The sequence below is a fragment of the Zeus faber genome (assembly GCF_960531495.2).
Source record: "Zeus faber genome assembly, chromosome: 6".
Lineage (NCBI taxonomy): Eukaryota > Metazoa > Chordata > Actinopteri > Zeiformes > Zeidae > Zeus > Zeus faber.
In genome coordinates this window covers 13,785,808-13,805,482 of record NC_137201.1, presented here as the reverse complement: position 1 = coordinate 13,805,482, position 19,675 = coordinate 13,785,808, and the positions used below count along the sequence as shown (strand labels likewise).

Genomic DNA, 19,675 nt, shown 5'->3' with positions numbered 1-19,675 from the left:
AAAAAAAAAAAAAACCCCAAAAGAACCGAAAGAAAATCGTCTTTTTTTTTTTTCCTTTTTCTTCAAACGTTGCCCCCGTTAACAAACACACGAGAAGGTAATAAATAACATTCAACTGACCCAACAGCTTCTTTTTATATAAATAGCCAAAGTTATTATAATAAATTAGGAAATCCGCCCCGCAAAAAATTTGTGAGATGAACAAAATGTGAATAAATAAGGAGGTGGAGGGAAAAAAAATACAAAAATATCCATGTTTTGCATTTTTTTTTTTTTTTTTTACATACTTTTTTTTGGTCGCCGTACCTCCGACCCCTACTGCTGGTAAAGAGAGACTAGAAACAGAGGTTCGGGCTGAGAACCCAAGACAGGAAGCGGCTCGGAGAGCGAGAAGATGCGACGAAAAATGTAACATTTTCAGATCAAAACGTACGGTAACAAAACGAACGGGAAATAAAATAAAATGAAATGAAATAAAATACTGGGAAGGGAAAAAAAAAGACCAAATTAAATTATAGCATGTGTTGAGCCGGGTGGAATTTTTTTTTCACTTCCCAACCCGGCTCTTAATGACAGCTACCGTATATCTAAACATAGTGTCACAACTAGACATTAGATTTTAGTTTTTTGTTGTTTTTTTTTACATAAGAAATAATTTCAGTCTGTACAACAGATCATTCATTTTTAAATGTCCCCCCCCCCCCCTCCCCACCCTTATGCGACCCCACCATTTTGAATCACAACTCCAGCCCCTCCACTTTGCAGCAAGTAGCATCGGATCCGACAGCCAAGTCGGTTGGACCCGCTTCGTCCGGTTTGAAAGTACATTTAAAAAGCTCCAACGATACAATGCAGCGGGCGTCCATGTCGGCCGTTTTGTTTTCCTCGTGGTTTCCTCTTCTCGTCGTCTCTCTCGCTCCTCTCTCCTCCGGATCAGTCAGTAGTAGAACCCGATGTGTCGTTGTGTACTTTTATTGTAGTTTGTTAATACATCCCAGAGTGTGTCTGTACATGCTGTACCTGTGCCTGGTTATGTGCTCTATACTGTGTGTGTGTGTGTGTGTGTGTGTGTGTGTGTATGTATGTGTGTGTGTGTGTTTTGTGTAGCTTCGCTGAGAAACTTGTTTAGAAGACGCTCACTTGAAGTCAGAAGGAAGGAAGGAAGGAAGGAAGGAAGGAAGGGTTGCTCCTGTGTGTGTGTGTGTGTGTGTGTGTGTGTGTGTGTGTGTGTGTGTGTGTGTGTGTGTGTGTGAATGCTTAGCATGAAGAATAAAGGTATTTTCCTCAGGTTTCCTCGGCAGAAGGAGAAGGAGAAGAAGGGAGCGGGGTGGGTGGGTGGGTGCGGTGGGGTGGGGGTGAGAAGTCGGCATGAGCGGTCTGTTTCCATAGTAACCGATCACCACCACCACGCCCCCCCACCCCCCCTCCCTGGCGGCACCGCACCTCGAGAAAGCGCCGACCTCCGTCAACGGACGTCCGTCTCTCCGGGAGATAAAGAAGCGGGTGGGGTTGCAGGGTTGAAGGGCCGGAAGAAGGTGGAGGCTTTTTGAAGCCGGGGACAGCCGGGAGGGAGGGAGGGTGGAGGTGGGGTTTTGCAGGGTTGGGGGCTGGAGCAGAGAAGTGCTGGGTGGGACGCGGGACCTAATAGGTTTTCTGGATGATTCCTGGTATTTTGGGGGGAAAACAAGGGAGGTCATCACCACACGGGTTAGCAGCAACAAAAAGAAGAACAGGCGCCGTCAGGGTGTAGGACGGGTGGAGGGGATGGATGGAGGTGGAGGATGGAATGACCGAGATGGTGTGTGTGTGTGTGTGTGTGTGTGTGTGTCGAGGGGCCAGTGGGTGCAGCACACTGCTTGTAAAATACCCTCCTCTCTCAATATATTTCTATCTATATAAAGTCATTTTCTCTCAATACAAAAAGTCCATATATGGTCATATCCTGTACATCTATCTGCTTTGGGATATAATACTCTCTCTCTGTGCGGTTAGTGACACTGATACTGGGATTGGATTCTGGGTCCTGGGATCTGCCGTGGCCTAAGTCTCCTCCAACGTCCTCACGGACGCCAGCGCCAGCTTGACCCGGTCTCGGCCGGCGGCGGAGGACGGGTGGGGGCATTTGGTGTCGTTCGATTCCGGCTCGTGCCTCCGGACGTGCAGGGGCGCGGGGCAGTGCTTGGAGGAGGGAGCGGCCGGGTGGTAGGGCACCTGGCCGTTCTTCTCGTCTGATGAAAGAAGCCGTTTGCGTGTTACTCAATGGGTTGCTGAGGTATACGGACCGAGGGGGGGAGATAAGGGGATGAGGTTAAAAGGAGAGAGAGAGAGAGAGAGAGAGAGAGAGAGAGAGAGAGAGATCAACAATCATTGAGCGATAGGGTTCACAAGAGGTAGAGAAGGGGTAAAAAGGGCGGAGAAGGTGAGGATCGGACCTGCTGGCAAAGCCAACAAGGGATTGCAGGACCTCCTACTAAATACTGTTCACCAGGCTCAGGACTCAGGTTCACTGGAATATACTTCCCAACGAAATCCGTGACTATTCTCACGTATTATGAGCTTAAAACCTTGCTCCCTCTTCCATGAAAATAGAACCCATTCAGACAAAGAAACGGGTGCCAAACACTCAACACATGGGGGCAAAAATACTTCTTCTTTTGACCTAGAGGGGGTCAGATTGAATGTGGTTTTTAAAGGGGTCTCCGAGCTCAAAAGAAATTGCCAAACTCCTGATCCACAGCATCCGCAGAAGCTCCATTCGTCTGTGAACTGTGTGGCGACTCTACAGTCGGAGGACCGGCAAGTTGTAAAGACGTACAAAAGAAGGACACACGGTATCTTTATAGCAGACAAAGATAAGAAGAAGTCGCAAACGCAAATAAACATTTGGTGTGTCGTGTTTTGGAATTCGGAACGATGCCCTCGGACACCGACCAGGCATCACGGAGACCGGCTGCCACGCTGGCTTGGATCAGAGGTGAAGTTGTTGCTATAAACCTGGACAGAGGAAACACAGGCGTCTCCCCGTTGTGTATCCATTGCACGCTATGGCAACCGAGCAACCAAGGAGCAACCTAGCAACGGATCTCCTTCCACACAACAGGGCAACGACCTGGAAATAAAACCAATGCTGTCTATACTTTGCTGTTTCTATATGCACAACACAACCTGTGTGTGTGTGTGTTTGTGTGTGCGTGTGTTAGGTGTGTGTGCGCGCGTGTGTGCGTGTGCGTCTATGTGTCTGTGTGTGTATGTTTGTGCGTGTGTGCATGTATGCCTGTGTGTGTGTGTGTGTGTGTGTGTGTGTGTGTTTGTATGTTTGTGCGTGTGTGTGTGTGCGTGTGTGTGTGTGTGTGTGTGTGTGTGTGTGTGTGTGTGTGTGTGTGTGTGTGTGCGCGCGTCTGCGTATGTGCGTGCGCGCATGTGTGTGTGTGCGCGCGCGGTCCAGTATACGCATGCTGACTCAACAGACTGCAGCAGGGAAGCAAATGATCTTCAGCTAAACATGATTTTCTTTTTTATGGGGGTCTTAATGGCCCCCCTGCCTCGTCGGGGGGCGGGCGCGGGGACAGCAAACACTAGAAGCGGCGCAAACGAAAAAGAGCCGACGTTCCTCGTCTTAATGTTGTGCATGCGGCCATATCTGCGGGGAACGATCGGTCACTTAAACCGCTGTTCCTCAATACTCGGCAGATCAACAGACGTTTGTAGGGTTGGGTCACGCGGACGAAAAGTGACGTCGTGGGCACAGCGTTGTGCGCACATGGCCCCCGAGTAGCTGTGTATCGCCGGTTGTTAAAAGTGTTGGATGACGTTTCAATTGCAATCTCACTTATGGCCGCTCTGTGTGGAAAAGCCTCCAACGCTTGGCCAGAGAAGAAAGGTTGCGCTGCCAGTGTGCAGGAGGACTGGCTGCCTGGAGTGAGACAGGGACGGAGTTTAGGACTGGATCATGAATGAGGAAAATGGGCGCCATTGTTGGTGGTGACGTTCTAATGTGTGTGTGTGTGTGTGTGTGTGTGTGTGTGTGCGCGCGTGCGTGTGTTCATGTACAAACGTGCCACAGCTGACTTCATACTCCAGTTGGATAACGGCTGCGGCACACCCCTTCCTAATTCCCCCCTTCTGTTAAAATGCGAATAACGGCCCCGTTTTGTCCCTCTTCTCTCCCCGTAAGTTGGTACACTTTGGTGTGGGGGGGACATTAAAAGGACATGAAACCTAACTACTCGAATCCCGCCCGCCCCTGAAGGACGCCCCTTCCCCTCTTCTACGGTCTCGCTCCTCTTCCATTCTTCCGCTCCTTTATTGTTCCACTAAGCTGTCCTTTCGCAGGACCGGCGCTCCTGGTGATTAAGGGACATAATGACCGGAGTCGATGAAGTCCTTTGTTTTGTCGGCCGCTGTTATGCGACGTCACGTCCTTCCCTTAATCGCCGACGGCCCGCCTTTTTCATTCGCACCGGAGCCTCTTCGGGAGGTCAGGAGGGAAAAGAAAGAAGAATGAGGAGGGCTGGAAAAGTAGGATTTAACAACGGGGGTTTTTTTTTTTTTTTTTAATTATAGCTCGGCTCACACGGGATTGAATGAAGATCAGTGTTATAGCCGCTGAGTAAAGTCGGACGCGCAATATACCTGAGAGTCTCACGGCGAGTGCGGAGGTCTCTGCAGTCGCCTCGAAGTTTATCAGTTGATTAACTTGACTCGTTCAGACAATTATCATAGATGAAGATAAAGATCATAGGGACCATTATTGGAGGAGGGCGGGGGCAAAAATGTGGAAAAAAAACGTTGCCGCAGGTGAAAAAAAAGGCTCAACTTCCCAATGACTGGTTCAATGACGGTTGGATGCTTTCCCTCTTTTCTCCAACAGGTGGCGGTGTTGCTATGAGGATGGAGTGTAGACTAACAGCATCGTGACTCACAAGAAAAGCAGGTGGAGATGAGAAGATACCGGGGGAGGTGGAGAGAGAGGCCACTCCCACACCTCCCTTTGTTGTGTACATTCCGTTTTGGTGTCGTGGGAAAAAAAGAGAACGTCGTGTGGACTCACAACCCAGAGAAGAAGGGCGGAGGAGGTCCCCCTGACGCTTGTAGGGGTCATATATCAAAGTTCAAAGGTCAGAGTGTGGAGGCAGTGATGACATTTGACCTGCTTTGCTGTGACACTATTTGTCCGTGGAATTGGGCAACGGTCAGTACAGTGCCGTGGGCTCACGCACCTTCTCCGTTTCATGGGAGGCGGGTTAAGCCGGTTGAAGCAGTACAGCGATGGAAAAAGGTCACCGGAACAACTGCACCACAGGGGGTCCTATCGTACAGGCACAGCCTACGTGGCTTGCCGGGTTGGGCGGTTGTCACTGTGGATGCAGTGCATTGTGGGAGTGGGAGCTGTGAGCCTGCCACGGCGCTGCATCGGTGTTGCCATGGTAACAAGCCGTGCTTGTATCAGCCTCGTAGGTATAGCGGTTGCCCTTAAGCACAGATCAGGGGTCAGCTCGCACAAACCTCCGTTCTGATCTGCGATGCCGGGGCGACGGAGTTTGCTCCAGGCCGGAGTCGAGTCTGAATGCCCTCCCGGGTGCAAATGGCGCAGGAGGAGAGCTTTTTGGGAGGTAGAGGAGAGGGTGGTGGATGGGCGCTGAAGGTTTTGGGTGAGGGGGTCTGGAAATGGTGAGGTGAGGTGAGCGTGAGGTGAAGGGGTCTTGTTTTACTCACCAGACAGCTGCTGGACTCCAGGCTGGTCGTGTGTGCTTAACAACTGGCTCTGAATCGTCTCCACCACCCGCTTGAAGCGCCGGCTGGGTCCTAGACACACACACACACACACACACACACACACACACACACACACACACACACACGCACACACGCACACACGCTTGTCAACGACTGGCACTCCGAGTTGTATCAGAATACACATGAATGTCATGTTGCACAGCAGCACACTACACACAGGATGGGAACAGGAGGAAGAAAAGAGTGACAAAAGCAGACTGGGTGGAGGAGAGAGGAGGACATGGTGTGAGATGGTGGGATGTGAGAAGAGAAGAGAAGAGAACTCAGGAGGACGCAGGGTGTGGACCCCAGCTGCACACCTGGTCAAAGACAAAAACAATGAAAGCCAGCAGGCTCCAAATAGCCTGCATTATACGCTATTTCAGTCCCACTGGCCCCCCCTGTGTGTGCGTGCGCGTGTGTGTGTGCGTGCGCGTGTGTGTGCGTATGTGTATGTGTGTGCATATATGGTTTTAAAGGGTTTAAAGTTTTAAACAGCCATTAATAGGACGTTGGGATCATCACATTTGGAGTCCTCGTAATCTCGTCATTTTGTCCTCATGAGTTAGTGTCCTCATAAAAAGGGCGCTTTAATGGTGTTTTAAAATAGAAAAATATTTTATATGCATCTCCTGCATATCCTTGAATCTACAAGCGTCCCATCATCCCAAATAAATTTAGGTAACAAGGTTTTTCTGGGTGACCCCTGTACCACTATGTCCCCACACGCTTGTGTGTGTGTGTGTGTGTGTGTGTGTGTGTGTGTGTGTGTGTGTGTGTGTGTGTGTGTGTGTGCGCGTGTCCACACCTGAGAGCAGGGTGAAGGTGACGGAGTAGATGCCGTTCTCCTTGGTGGCGGCCGTGCTCTCCGTGTAGGTGATGTCCACCTGGAACTTGACTGGCTTCTGAAAGACCGTGGGCCCCGCCGTGGACTTGTATTCCGCCCGGAAACTGGTTTGCGAGATCACGCTGTGGCTCAGGCTGGGAATCTGGCAGGAAAAAAAAAAAAAAAAAAAAAAAAACATGGGCGGAAGAAAGAAGAATTAAAAGGTGAGCGAGTGTGTGTGTGTGTGAGTGTGTGTGTGTGTGTGTGGGGGGAAGTCGAGCGAACCCTTGTTAAAATATCCTGTGTGAGACTCCGAGGACATTAATACCCGAGCGAACTGCCATGCGTGACGGGGAGGGGGGTACTCCAGCTAATGTAATCTTAAAGTCGCCCGACACAACATCCGACTCCCTCCCTCCGCCACCGCCCAAATGCATTTGTACGCCTGGCGAACAGGTGACGCTCGGGGAAATTGTCACGTTCCAGTCGAAGTGCGGAGAAGGGGGTTTGACATTCCATTAATGGGTGCGCGCCGAGCGCGGCTGTAACGCTGCGCATTCACGTGCCAATCTGCGCCCGACTGGGATACCCCATCGCACAGAGCAGGAGAAAAAAAAACGACCTGCCCGGATGTGGGGGGGGGGGGGACGCCTTTGACAATGACTCGCGGTGGCAGACTTTGCATTTGCTTAGACTTTGTTAAATCAATTCGGGGGCGAGGATAAGCTCTGTTCTATTAGGTTTGCTAAACACCGCCCTGGCGGCGCCGTTAAACAGCTTTCTGTGCGCACGCCGTCTGCGATCCCCATGTAAGCGGCAGCCATTTGTGCTTGAGTTAATACCTCCATGTTGTGAAGGTGCACATGCTCTTTCAGATACAGGTATACACACCTACACACCTATGTGCAGCGCCACCCAGCCCCCCCCCCCACACACACACACACACAACACTGATACAATCCATTTCTCAATCTATTTTTTTGTGCTGTACACACTTAAGCACTTGAAAAAGACGGACCCCCACAAGCACACACACACACACACACACACACACACACACACACACACACACACACACACACACACACACACACACACACACACACAGACGTTCAATACAAGACATTGAGAGTAAAGCATCTATATGCTAATGATCAGCGCTCCGTGTTGATTTTCTATTGACCTCAAGTGAGCGCAGCAGCCACGAAGAGCTGAACACGAGCTTTGCCGAGCGCATACATAAATCAGATGCATGTTAGCAAACACTCGGCGGAGTGGGAGAGGGAGCCCGCCTGCCCCGCGGCAAAGACAACCGCCGCTCCCGTCGGGAATAGGCAGAAAGTCCTCCGCCAGGGGCCGCAGTTGCGTGGGGAGTGGGAGTAGAGCGGCGGCGGAGTACGTACAGAGAGGAAGGCGTGGACAATGTCTGCCTTGATGGAGCTGAGAGGCTTGTCCCTGATGACGATGAAGATCTGCTCCTCCTTTTCCAGGCTGATGAAGTTACCAAACCAGGATTTTTTGGCAAGTCTGTGGGACGGAACACGGGTTGTTACTTCCTCCTATTCTACCACCAGCCGCATAGTCACCCCACCACTCCTCCCTCCCGGTTTGTTTTTTTTCCTTATTTGTCTCTCCCTAAAAGCTTATACACGTCTACATTCATCAATCCATTTGATTTGGAGCAAAAGTGGCCGAGCTGTTATGCAGAAATGCAGAGTGAGAGAGAGAGAAGGAGCGGAGAGGAGGTGCTGCTTTTTACATTATTTCTGTTTTTGCAGATAAAAGGCAACAAATGGAGGTTGCCTCTGGTGAAATGCTCCCAAACTGTGGAGAAGGAAAGTTTTCTGACATTTTGCTGCTGTGCCACTTTGTGTATTCGTGTGTGTGTGTGTGTGTGTGTGTGTGTGTGTGTGTGTGTGTGTGTGTGCGTGCATGCGTGTGTGCATGCCTGCGTGTGTGTGTGTGTGTGTGTGTGTGTGCGGTGGAAGGGTAATCAAGCTGAGAACAGAGTTTTTGCAGCCAGAAGGGCCAAAAGAAGATGAATTCACTACTGGCCTCAGCCCAGTTGTACCTGTTCCCGCTAACAAGCCATATGGACTCTGATTACATTTTTTGGCTCATTAATATTTCACATAATATTCAAATTTTGTGTGAAGGCTGAACATGCTACACAATTTTGCACTACTTTACAAGAAATCACTAACTCCAGAAAAAAAGGGACTCTGGAATAAGCCCTTTCGCGTTTCGTGCTGCAGTTTAACCCAATGACGTCAGGTAGGACATCCAGGCCAGCATTGTTCAGCTGCTGGTGGTGTGTCCACCTGTGCTCCAGGCCCATCTGCGGCTAATGGTGGGCGTTTCAAATATTCCTCCCTTCCCAGCCAGGTTGTCCTTCCTAGGATTTGGCCAAATCGGCCACACAGCAGCGTAGGCGCTTGTTTTTAGGCCAGCCTTGAGCTACCAGGCCCCCAGGAGCTTTGTGAAATCATCCATAATGGCTTTGCTCCCTAGTAACCAGCTTACTGGCTCCTGCAGTGGCCCCATTTCTCCAAACTAAAAAAAACAACTTCATGTTACTTTAACTGGAACTAACACCATAAAACATTCATGGCAGATCCAAAACACCACACTATGAGGAGATATCCTCTTTGACTGCCTGGCTGACTGACTGGCGGTGGAGGCACCGAAATGTTCAGGCGTTTCAAAATGGAGGCTTAAAAAGAGACTCACTCTGGGGAAGACTCTGGCGTGAGGCTGGACATCTCTTCTTGCGTGGGAACTGGGGAGATACAGGTCAAATGAAAGACAGTGTGACGGACAACGCAGGTGCCGTAAAGCAAAGACTTCATGATCGCAGGAAAGCAGTTTCTCGACGCCACATTGAATAAATGTGTCGGTTTGTTTTTTGTTTTGTTTTACATCAAAGGTCACGGTACCCTGTAGTTTCCTGCGGTGGAAGCGCGGCGAGCCCAAGAAGCTGTTCTTGATGGAGTTGAGGCGTGTTCTCCAGGGCATGCCTCCGATGGACGGGCTGGGGGGCGGCGTGGGAGTCGGGGTCCCGGCGGGGCTCTCCTTGGGCGTGTGCACCGGGGTGCCCTTGGGGGTGGGGAGGGGGCTGCCTCGGGGGGAGGGGTGGGGTGTGACCTGTATGAGGGGGATAGATTTGGGTCGGTGGTCAGTGACCGAGGAAGGAGCTACCGGGTGGAAGTGGTGCAGCCGTATGGGCGACAGCGGCACGGCGGGGCCGAAGGGCGTGGGGACCAAGCAGGGGTGGGCGGCGAGGGGCGGGCGCCTCACCTGGGGGCCGCTGGGGAGGGGCACGCTAGGGCCTGAGGGGGAGGAGGGAGAGGAAGCGGCAGCGGCGGGGGCCGCCGAGACTGAGGGCAGCTGCGAGGGGGGCTGGCAGGGGGTCGAGGGCTCCGATTTGGCCATGGACGAGGGGTCCGGGCCAGCATCTGGGAGCGGGTTGGAGCGGGTGGCATGGAGGGGCTTAGGGGCCACTTTGGGCTTGGCGGGGAGGGTCTGGGTCTTGTTGAGGGCCACTGGGAAGGGCTCGCTGTTGGGACTGAGCGAGTTGGGGGTAGAGATGCGAGGCCCGGCGCGGTTGGCGAGGGGTTCAGGGGAAGGGCAGGGGCTGGTGTTCGGGGACTGTGACGGCTCCGGGGACAGGGGGGGTGCACAGAACTTCCTGACAGGCTACAGGCGTGCGACACAAAGCGAGGAGACAACGCGCGGTGCAGCCAAGGCAGGTGGAGGGAGAAGCGAAAACACAGGCACACACACGGGGAAGCAAACACCACAGGACAAAACAGGGTGGCAGAACAAACACGCCACAAACAAACAAACAGCCCAAAGCCAATGAGTACAGAGGCGGACAAGATGCACGCACGCACGCGCACACACGCGCGCACGCGCACACACGCACACACGCACACACACACACACACACACACACACACACACACACACCAACACACAGGAGAGAGGAGGACATGAAAAGAAAGACAAAAGAAAAGATAAAACATGCATTTAGACGGTTGGGCCTGACAAATTAAGATAAAAAAAAAACAAACAAAAAAAAACAAAAACACACAAATTAAAGGTCAGACAATAACAGCAGCACAAGGACACAAGACATAAAATGCATAAAAGATCCAGATGTTAACATAGTGACGTAAGAGAAGATGGAGTGTGCGAGAAGAGAACAAGGCAGGCAGTCACACGCACAGAGACATTAGGCCGGCGGTGAAAGGGGCGAGGGGTGTGTCGACGTCGCTTTCCACAGTGGGCGGCGCGTTGCCCCCAATAAATAAAACATCACCCGAATCTGTCAGATCTCACGCTAGGTCATCACTGGAGGGACACTCCCATCGCACCATAGTTAGAGGAGGTCTCCAATTTAAACCGGATGTGCAGGACACCCCTGCAGCCAAAGCTGTCAAGTTGACAAACCGAGAAAATGAGTTCCATAGTTTACCTGTGATTTCATTGACAATTTTGTACTTGAGAGGAAATTGGACACGGATCCATCCCTTACCGTTTTTACCATTTGTTTATTTTTCAAGTGGACAAAATGTCTCCACTTGAAAAATAAACGAATCTAAACTGGGGTGAAATTACAGTAAAGGTGGTGAAAAGGCTTCCAGTATAAATGCCGTGAAATGTGCTGTCCAGTTGGAGCACGAGTAAACTAGAGATTGAAATGAAGGGCGTTTATTCCCCCTCTATTGTTTTGAAATGCTAAAATCGCACTTTCCCGGGATTAAAAAAATTCCCCCGAAGTTTGCGGAGATCAATTTGGACGCCTCCACACCTTGCTGCTTCTGGAAAAAGCCCCCCCCCCCCCCCCCCCCGCGCCCGCCCACAACACTTCCCTCACATTGGATCTCCCGCGAAGGAAAATAATTCACGGCTTTGGGTGGATTTCAGGAATCAATTTCCCTTCCAGATCAGCCGCTGTGTGAGAGAATCTGTGCGGCGTGCAGGAGCTCCGTCTCCGGATCCCGGCTAATCTGGAGCCTTCTCAGACTAGTCAGCTGGAAACGTTTTACTCCGAGGCCCCTCGCTGCAAGCGCGGGGGGAAGTAGGATTTTTCAAAGTGTTTCCTGAGCCGGATTTCTGCGGAGCTCAGGGCCACACGAAATAGAAAGTACGGATAATAAGAGGGAGGGAACGGTTGGAGGGAGATACGGGAGACGCTGCCGCGTGATGTCGCATCCTTTTGTGCGAGGCTAAGAGAAGCATCCCAAGGAGAGCCACTCGGGCCGCATGTAAAAAACTCATCTAACACCGGATATGAATAGCACGGCGGCAGATTGTAGCTGATCCTCCTCGGAAATGCCACACGGTCTTAACCGTAAGGGCTTGACAAAGACCCTTTATCTCTCGACTCATAATGCGGTGAAACGGCAAACAATATTGCATTTTCAGAGAGCAATAAACCGATCAGCCACAACAATAAAACCACTGACAGGTGAAGTGAATAACATTGATCATCTTGTTCCAATGGCTACTGTCAGGGTGATATTAGGCAGCAAGTGAACAGTCAGTTCTTGAAGTTGATGTGTTGGAAGCTGGAAAAATGGGCAAGAGTAAGAATCTGAGAGACTTTGACAAGGACCAAATTGTGATGGATAGACCACTGGGTCAGAGCATCTCCAACACGACAGGTCTTGTGAACCAGCCACAGGATCATGGGCGCCCCAGGCTCGTTGATGCATGTGGGGAGCGAGGTCTAGCCCGTCTGGTCCCATCCCACAGAAGAGCTACTGTAGCACAAATTGCTGAAAAGTTGGGTATGGGGCTGCGTAGCCGCAGACCGGTCAGAGTGTCCATGCTGACCCCTGTCCACTGGCTAAAGCGCCTACAATCAGCCCGTGAGCATCAGAACTGGACCATGGAGCAGGGGAAGAAGGTGGCCTGGTCTGATGAATCCCGTCTTCTTTAACATCATGTGGATGGCTGGGTGTGCGTTGTTTGCCTGGGGAAGAGATGGCACCAGGATGCACTATGGGAAGAAGCCGGTGGAGGCAGTGTGATGCCCTGGGCGATGTTCTGCTGGGAAACCTTGGGTCCTGGCATTTATGTGGATGTTACTTTGACACGTTCAACCTACCTGAACATTGTTGCAGACCAAGTACTGTACACCCCTTCATGACAGTGGTATTCCCTGATGGAAGTGGCCTCTTTCAGCAGGATAATGCGCTCGCCACACTGCAAAAATTGTTCAGGAATGGTTTGAGGAACATGACAAAGAGTTGAAGGTGTTGACTTGGCCTCCAAATTCCCCAGATCTCAATCCGATCGAGCGTCTGTGGGATGTGCTGGAACAACAAGCCTGATCCATGGGGGCCCCACCTCGCAACTTACAGGACTTAAAGGATCTGCTGCTAACCTCTTGGTGCCAGATACCACCTTCAGACGTCTTCTGGAGTCCATGCCTCCACGGGTCAGAGCTGTTTTGGCGGCAGGAGGGGGAAGGAGGTGGTTTTAACGTTGTGGCTGATCGTTGTCGTGTAATATTGCTTTCGGCGCGTGTTTGTGTCGTATCTGGTGGCAGCTATGTTAAAGGTCAGCGGCTCCAGCGATCCGGCCGCAGTGACTTCATTTATTTCTCACACAGGTGACATGAACAGGGATAGCAATAACGCCACGGCATGGCAGCGGCGGGGTCCTGAGAGGTCCTGAGAAATGGATCGGGGATGACTGGAGTGTGCGTCCAATGGAAGGCGAGGCTTACCCGTGGGCTGCTGAGGGGGCTGGTGGAGAGGCCGGAGGAGGCTCCACTGATGGACCGTGACCTGGGACACACACACACACACACACACACACACACACACACACACACACACACACACACACACACACACACACGCACACACAAAATATTAGGATTGACTGTTTTTTGAAACCACATGAGGGTATTAGTGTAGCAACGTTCAGGGGAAAAGAAAGGAGATTAAGCAATAAGCACAAATAGCGGCTAGCGGCTGGCGACTAGCGTCACACCGAGCATGAGGGTTCGCCACTGAGCACTTATTAACACAATGAAGCTCAGAAAACACAGAAAAAGGCAATTCACAGCAAACATGAGGACACACAACACCAGCGCCGATTTTGAACAGTTACGACCTGAACCACCGTTTAGCAAAATGTTTGCACAGATTGCTAAATAGAATTAGCGTCCGCTCCATAAAGTTCGCTGATCGATGCAACGCGTCGCGCTTCTCGGGGCTTTTCTTTGCCTCCGTAGCGGATATCTCAAGGGCTAAATGAACTGGGAACATAATAACACTGGTTTCCATTATCATGTATTTTTTTTTTTATTGTTTTTCGCAGATGCCGTCAATAACCCCTAATCTGGAGAGCCACACAGAGATGAAGGACGCAGTGCAATCTGTCTCAATAATGGACGAACACGTGTACGCAATCACGCACGCGATCACACACGCACACACACACACACACACACACACACACACACACAAATCAGAAACACACACACGCACGCACGCACGCACGCACACACACACACACACGGACACAGCGGCTGTCAACACTGCAACAGACACCAGCTGCTCGCTTATTGTCACAACACTGTCTCTCGTTGTCCTTCAACCTAATGTCGCCCCCTCCCTCAATGTCTTTGTCTCTCTTTCACGTTTTTCAACGTATGGTCAGGTCCGCACCACACAGTCGTCTTTAAAAGATGAAAAGATGTGTTCAGAAAAGGTCTACGATGTTGTTCATGTCAGAGAGGAGTGGAGCATTAAGATCAGGGCCGGCTCTTCCTTTACAGTAAGCGACACAGGCGGGCGGCTGAGGGCGCCATGCCGAGGGGGCGCCGCGGAGAGCGCAATTTGCGCACCTGTCTCCCTCTCCGCGGGTATGGACGATGCCGGCCACACGCCAGCGACGGGCGCCCGTGTTCTGACGGTGCCAACCCAGGCGCTATCGGCGGCGCCAACCAGATGTAGGTGATATTATTTTACCCCGTTTCCTTACGGAACGAGACAAGCACTGTGCGTAATTGGGACACTTTCTCCATCACTCTCTTAACTCTCTTTCACATCCTTGAGCAAGGCACTTAACCCCCCGAAAGCTTGGTTCATAGTCACCGCAGCCGTAGTGTCGCTTAGTGTCGAAGTCATAAATGACTTCATTGTGGCACTCGCGGGTTTTTTTTCGCGAGGGCGTGCGCCTCCCGATTTTTTGGAACTCCACACCATGCGCTTCAGGTAATTCAAGATGGACACGTTCTGAGGGAAGGTTGTGCAAAGATGTACGCAGGTACAATCTGTACAATCCATCACTGCCTGATCACAAAAAAATAAACAGATATCACGGAAGGAATTAGCGCTGTCCCTGTCCAAAGATTTGGACTATTTTAGTGCCTAACCCATGTTTACACCAATAATTTGCACAAAATCAAGACTAAAAACCCCTGCACTGACTACAATAAATACACATACATTCAACACTTTCTATTATAATTGTCCTGCTCTTTCCTAGTTGTTGAGATCCTTCCCTTAAGGACTTCTTCGTAATGTTTACAGCAGTTCTTTCCGGTTCCCGTGGTGGTTTGTGCACAGGGAACATCAGGAGGATATTCAGGAGGATAGCGTCACGGCACCTCCACGGCTACGCGTCAACCATAAAATGCTCGTGCTCTCTGGTAGTGCATGCGCCACGAGCAGCGTGGCTCGCTTAAGGCGACTATAACAAAGCCGTAAACGGCTCTCAAAGAGCTGGTGCGCGCCCTGCAAGGCTGCCGCCGCCGTCCATGTACAGATGTGTGTGTGAATGGGTGATTGTGAGGTTTGCACTGTAATGCTCTTTGAGTCGTATGATTTGAAAAGCGCCATTTACCATTTACATAGTAAGTGCAGTAACACATAGTACGTGCACATAGCGCCTTGTATGTGCATTTAGCACATAATACGCCCGTGCTAGATAGAGATAGCAGCCATTACGTCCCGGCCAGGGCCTGTACTGTACCAACAAAGCTTCTACTGACTGAAAATAACTCAACTCTGGATACACACACATACCAACAAACGCGTACTTTCATCGTCACAGAGGAAAGATAACCAGGCCAATGCTGTCATTGACATGCATACCTTCAGTCAAACAGGCCTACAGCTGTTCGAATACCGTAAACATGTGGATGTCGCACGTAGCCAAGTGCGTCCTCCTGTGAGCACAGCCCGAGCACTGTGCCCTCTGGTCATTACAAGCATATTGTCCCAGGCGCTCTGCATCTGCGAATGTTGGATCAGGAGTTCTTTAAAGCTAATGGTACAGATGGTTATGCTGTACAGTAATGAGCTGTCAGAGCCTCAGGCTCGCTGCGAAGGAGCGATGAATTATTTTTGACAAGAGCTTTATTTGTAGTGAACAGCGCACAAAGCCAGCCGATCATTTGTCATCCATCTAATCACAACAAGGCCTGTTGTTAGGAGATCAAGCAAGAGACAAGATCAAAACGTACATCGGGGCGCGAGAGACTCCAGATTTTCTAATATCCATTAGTCTTTGAGCTAATTTTTCCCAAAGCCTATTTTGGAATGAGCCCCCGTCATCTCAGCGTGTGACCAATGGCCGCCGCCGCCGGAGCCCATCCAATCAAACGTTCGCTAATAAGGGTTCACTTTGGGAGACGGGGCTCGGATGAGAGCACCTGGGACGTCACAGCCCCCGCGCCGCACGAAAACTCAACCCGGCGCGATGGACGAGGCCGAGAGACATTCGGTACGTCTGCGTGCACACACCGAATAAAAGAAGGCGAATAATCAGAGTGAGAGGGTATTTTGAATGGGGCGTTTGAGTATCTGGTTGCAGGGATAAAAATAACGCAATCAGGAGCGGATGAAGTGGCGTGTACATGCATTTTTACCCGGGACCTTCCTGGGAATGTCACCGTTTCGGTTTGGCACCTTTTTTTTTTAAATATATTCTATTTGAAATAATGAAAAATGAAATAATTGAAATAATATATTTTTTTTAAATATATTTTGAAATACAGTTGAGTGGAATATGATTGAATAATCTGGGTCTGTCAATCGGGCTTTATGCGGATCAGATATTAAGAATAAAGTGTTTCAGGTGTATTCAAGTGTATTCAGGATGAAATCAGAACTTTCCTGTGCATGTAAACACACCTTTAATGCAAGCCCCCACTAGGAGCAGCTCGGATGAAAAAGTTGATTTTCATTTTCATTTCATACAAATCAAACCACTCCCTCGTCCACAATCATTCACTTTCCCCCGCTCTGACGACTCCCTGCGCGCCCGACATATATATTCCAATATTTCTCCGCTCGGGTCGGGGGCCCCCCCGGAAAAGTTCTAAACGCATTAAGATCTCCGTCGGTTCCCGCCGCCGCCGAGATCGGCGTGAGAGGTGTTTTATTTTTTGACTTATTTGAGCCTCTTAAATAAATTAAAGTCAATAATTAGCATCAAAGCCTGAATTATTAACACCGACTCCGATCCGGAGCCCCGACGTGCGGGAGCAGCGTGAAGCAACTAGAGCAGAACTGTAAAAAGAAAATCAATTGATATTCTATTCTTCACACTGCAGCACTTTCCCATATTTCATTTACATATCATTAACCTCCCCTCATTTCTTCTGGCACCTCGTTACGGTTTAGAAATTAAATCTGTGATATTTTTTTGTGCCGTCAGTTTTTTTTTCCCCCAGACATTTTCCCGGTATTTATAATAAAATGGGATTCGTGTGTAGTCCTCTGTATGTTAAATCTCTTGTGCGATGACTTTGGCGTATATATTATAGGATTAGAACCTGATTCCAACTTGATACAGAGCTGCGTTGTTTCTTTTTAATATCTGAGGTTTATTTTATTTTATTTTATCTTTAAATTTTTTGAAATGTATTATTTTTTTTATATTATTATTTATTTTTATTAATTTTATACAGGTTTATAATGGTGTTTTTTTTCCATTACTTTTAGGTTTAGGGGTCCTGCCCGCATGTCAGCCATGACCACAACTGGCTCAGTCCTGAAACAAACCAGGACCCCGAGGTAGACATGGTAGGCTCCAAAGCTCGGTAGATAGCACCGCTCCCGGCCATCTCTCAGCACTGGCGCCGGTCCGGCGAGCCCACTGTGAAAATATCTTCGACACAAAGTGGCCCTTCATCGCTGGCTTCCTGGTTGGAGTCTGGCGGAGCGACGTAGGGCGGTCGTGGTTGTTGGGCGGATGTGGTCTGCGCTTGTCGAATGGGACCCAACACCTCCCCAAACAGAAGCGGTGCAATGGTAACTACTCACAGAAATACCACGGCGCTTTTCCTATCTCATAGAAAAACTCTGTTCTTCAGGAATGAAGAAATTGTGAATTTAGTAACAAAGAACAAAAAACTGTAACACATACCTAGAAGGAATGAACTGGACCCCGTGTATTGCTGCCTTTATTTTATTGTTATTGTAGTTTATCATTAGGTTTAGTGTATGTTGCCAAATTTTCTTGTTTATTCTTTTTTTTTGGGGGGTATTTTTTATTATTTTCACCAGGTATATTGTACATTGCCAGATTTATATTGTTCTTTTTTTTTTTTTGTTTATTTTTCTAGTTTATGATGAGGTTCATTTTGATTGTTTATTGTTCAATTTTAGGTTAATAAATCTATTTGCACCTCGGTCTCACATCCATTCAGTTAATTATTCCGTTTACTGTTTTCCGTCAGGTTTATTTCTATTTCTATTTTTATTGGTCATTTTTCGGTTTATTGCGTATTTTCTAAATGTTCCTATCTTCAAGTACGCTTTGAAATTGTTTTGATTCTGACCTCCCGAACTGGACACAGGAGGTAAAAACGCACGAAAGGGATTGAGGGGGTTCGGGTTCTCTCTCTCTCTCTCTCTCTCTCTCTCTCTCTCTCTCTCTCTGCTATCGGAGCCGCATCCTGTCAAAACACGTGTTTCAAAGCCGTTCTTCCCGCTGACGCGCTCTGATCTGAGGCTCTGCGAGCGCTGTCAACAAAAGTTTGCAGCTCGGGAGAGATAAGGTTAGGTTCAGAGGGATTTTTTTATTTCATTTTTTTTTTTTTGCCCAAAATCTTTGGGGCTCAATTCTGCCGCGTATGGACGTGTACACGTGTATGCAGTCACGCACACACATGCATGTGCACACTCGCGCACTCGCGCACACACGCACACACGCACACACGCACGCACGCACGCACGCACGCACACACACACACACACACACACACACACACACACACACACACACACACACACACACACACACACACACAGAAAAAGAAGCTCAAACATAATCAAAGATGCATGAGGGGGTTGTGATAAAAGCCAGAGAAAAAGTTCAAACAAACCGAAAGTTCCAGACTCACAGACGTGTTTCCACCCGCTGACCAGCCAGCGCAGGAGGAACGACTAGAAAGAAAGATGGATGACGAGATATACAGACTGCTGACTGAAAGCCCCCAAAACACCAACAGCCATACCGGAGGAAGCCACCAAGAGCAGAACCTTTCTGCATATACTGTATTTGTATTGTTCATCCACTCTGCTTTGAAGCCCGAAAATTCCAATTTCCTGCACTTTTTGAGTGTTTTTTTTTTGGATTATTTGTACTGTTTATTGTTCATTTTTAGGCAACATTTTCTTGTTTATTTATATTATTTATTGCTATTTTTTGGGTTTATTGCATTTATTTATATCAAAAATTGTTATATTTTTTTCTATATTGCCATTTTGTTGTTTTCCATAAAATAAAATAAAAATATCAAATGTAAAAACCCCTAAAAAATGATGATGTCTCGCTTGCAGAGCTGGTTCCGTCAGACAACTTGACGGCGCCACGCGCTTCCACCCCCTTATGGGCCGGACCATTCAAGCAGCAAATCCTTCCTGCTCTAGCTACTTTGCTGCCTCCACCTCTCCTGCATCCACCTGTTGGGCTCTACTCAGTGGGGGGGATTCAAGCTCATCACTCCAATATATCAAGCATGCCTATGTGTGCTGTGCACCTCACCGGGAGTGATGAGCAGTAGAGCCCAGACGGCCAAACTCAAACGATGCAAAATAA

The 19,675-nt window shown here is 49.4% G+C and overlaps 1 protein-coding gene across 1 annotated transcript in view; it reads right to left on the bottom strand.

Annotated features, from left to right (window-relative positions):
• Window positions 1-2,040: 2,040 nt before the first annotated feature.
• Window positions 2,041-19,675, bottom strand: part of brsk2a (BR serine/threonine kinase 2a) — a gene marked incomplete at both ends in the record, with an annotated part of 201,978 nt that continues 184,343 nt past the window's right edge. The window contains 7 exons of the mRNA XM_080001763.1: window positions 2,041-2,228; window positions 5,716-5,805; window positions 6,584-6,764; window positions 8,005-8,128; window positions 9,332-9,380; window positions 9,538-9,745; window positions 13,341-13,401. Coding sequence (XP_079857889.1) covers window positions 2,041-2,228; window positions 5,716-5,805; window positions 6,584-6,764; window positions 8,005-8,128; window positions 9,332-9,380; window positions 9,538-9,745; window positions 13,341-13,401 — 901 coding nt within the window. The remainder of the gene's footprint in view (window positions 2,229-5,715; window positions 5,806-6,583; window positions 6,765-8,004; window positions 8,129-9,331; window positions 9,381-9,537; window positions 9,746-13,340; window positions 13,402-19,675) is intronic.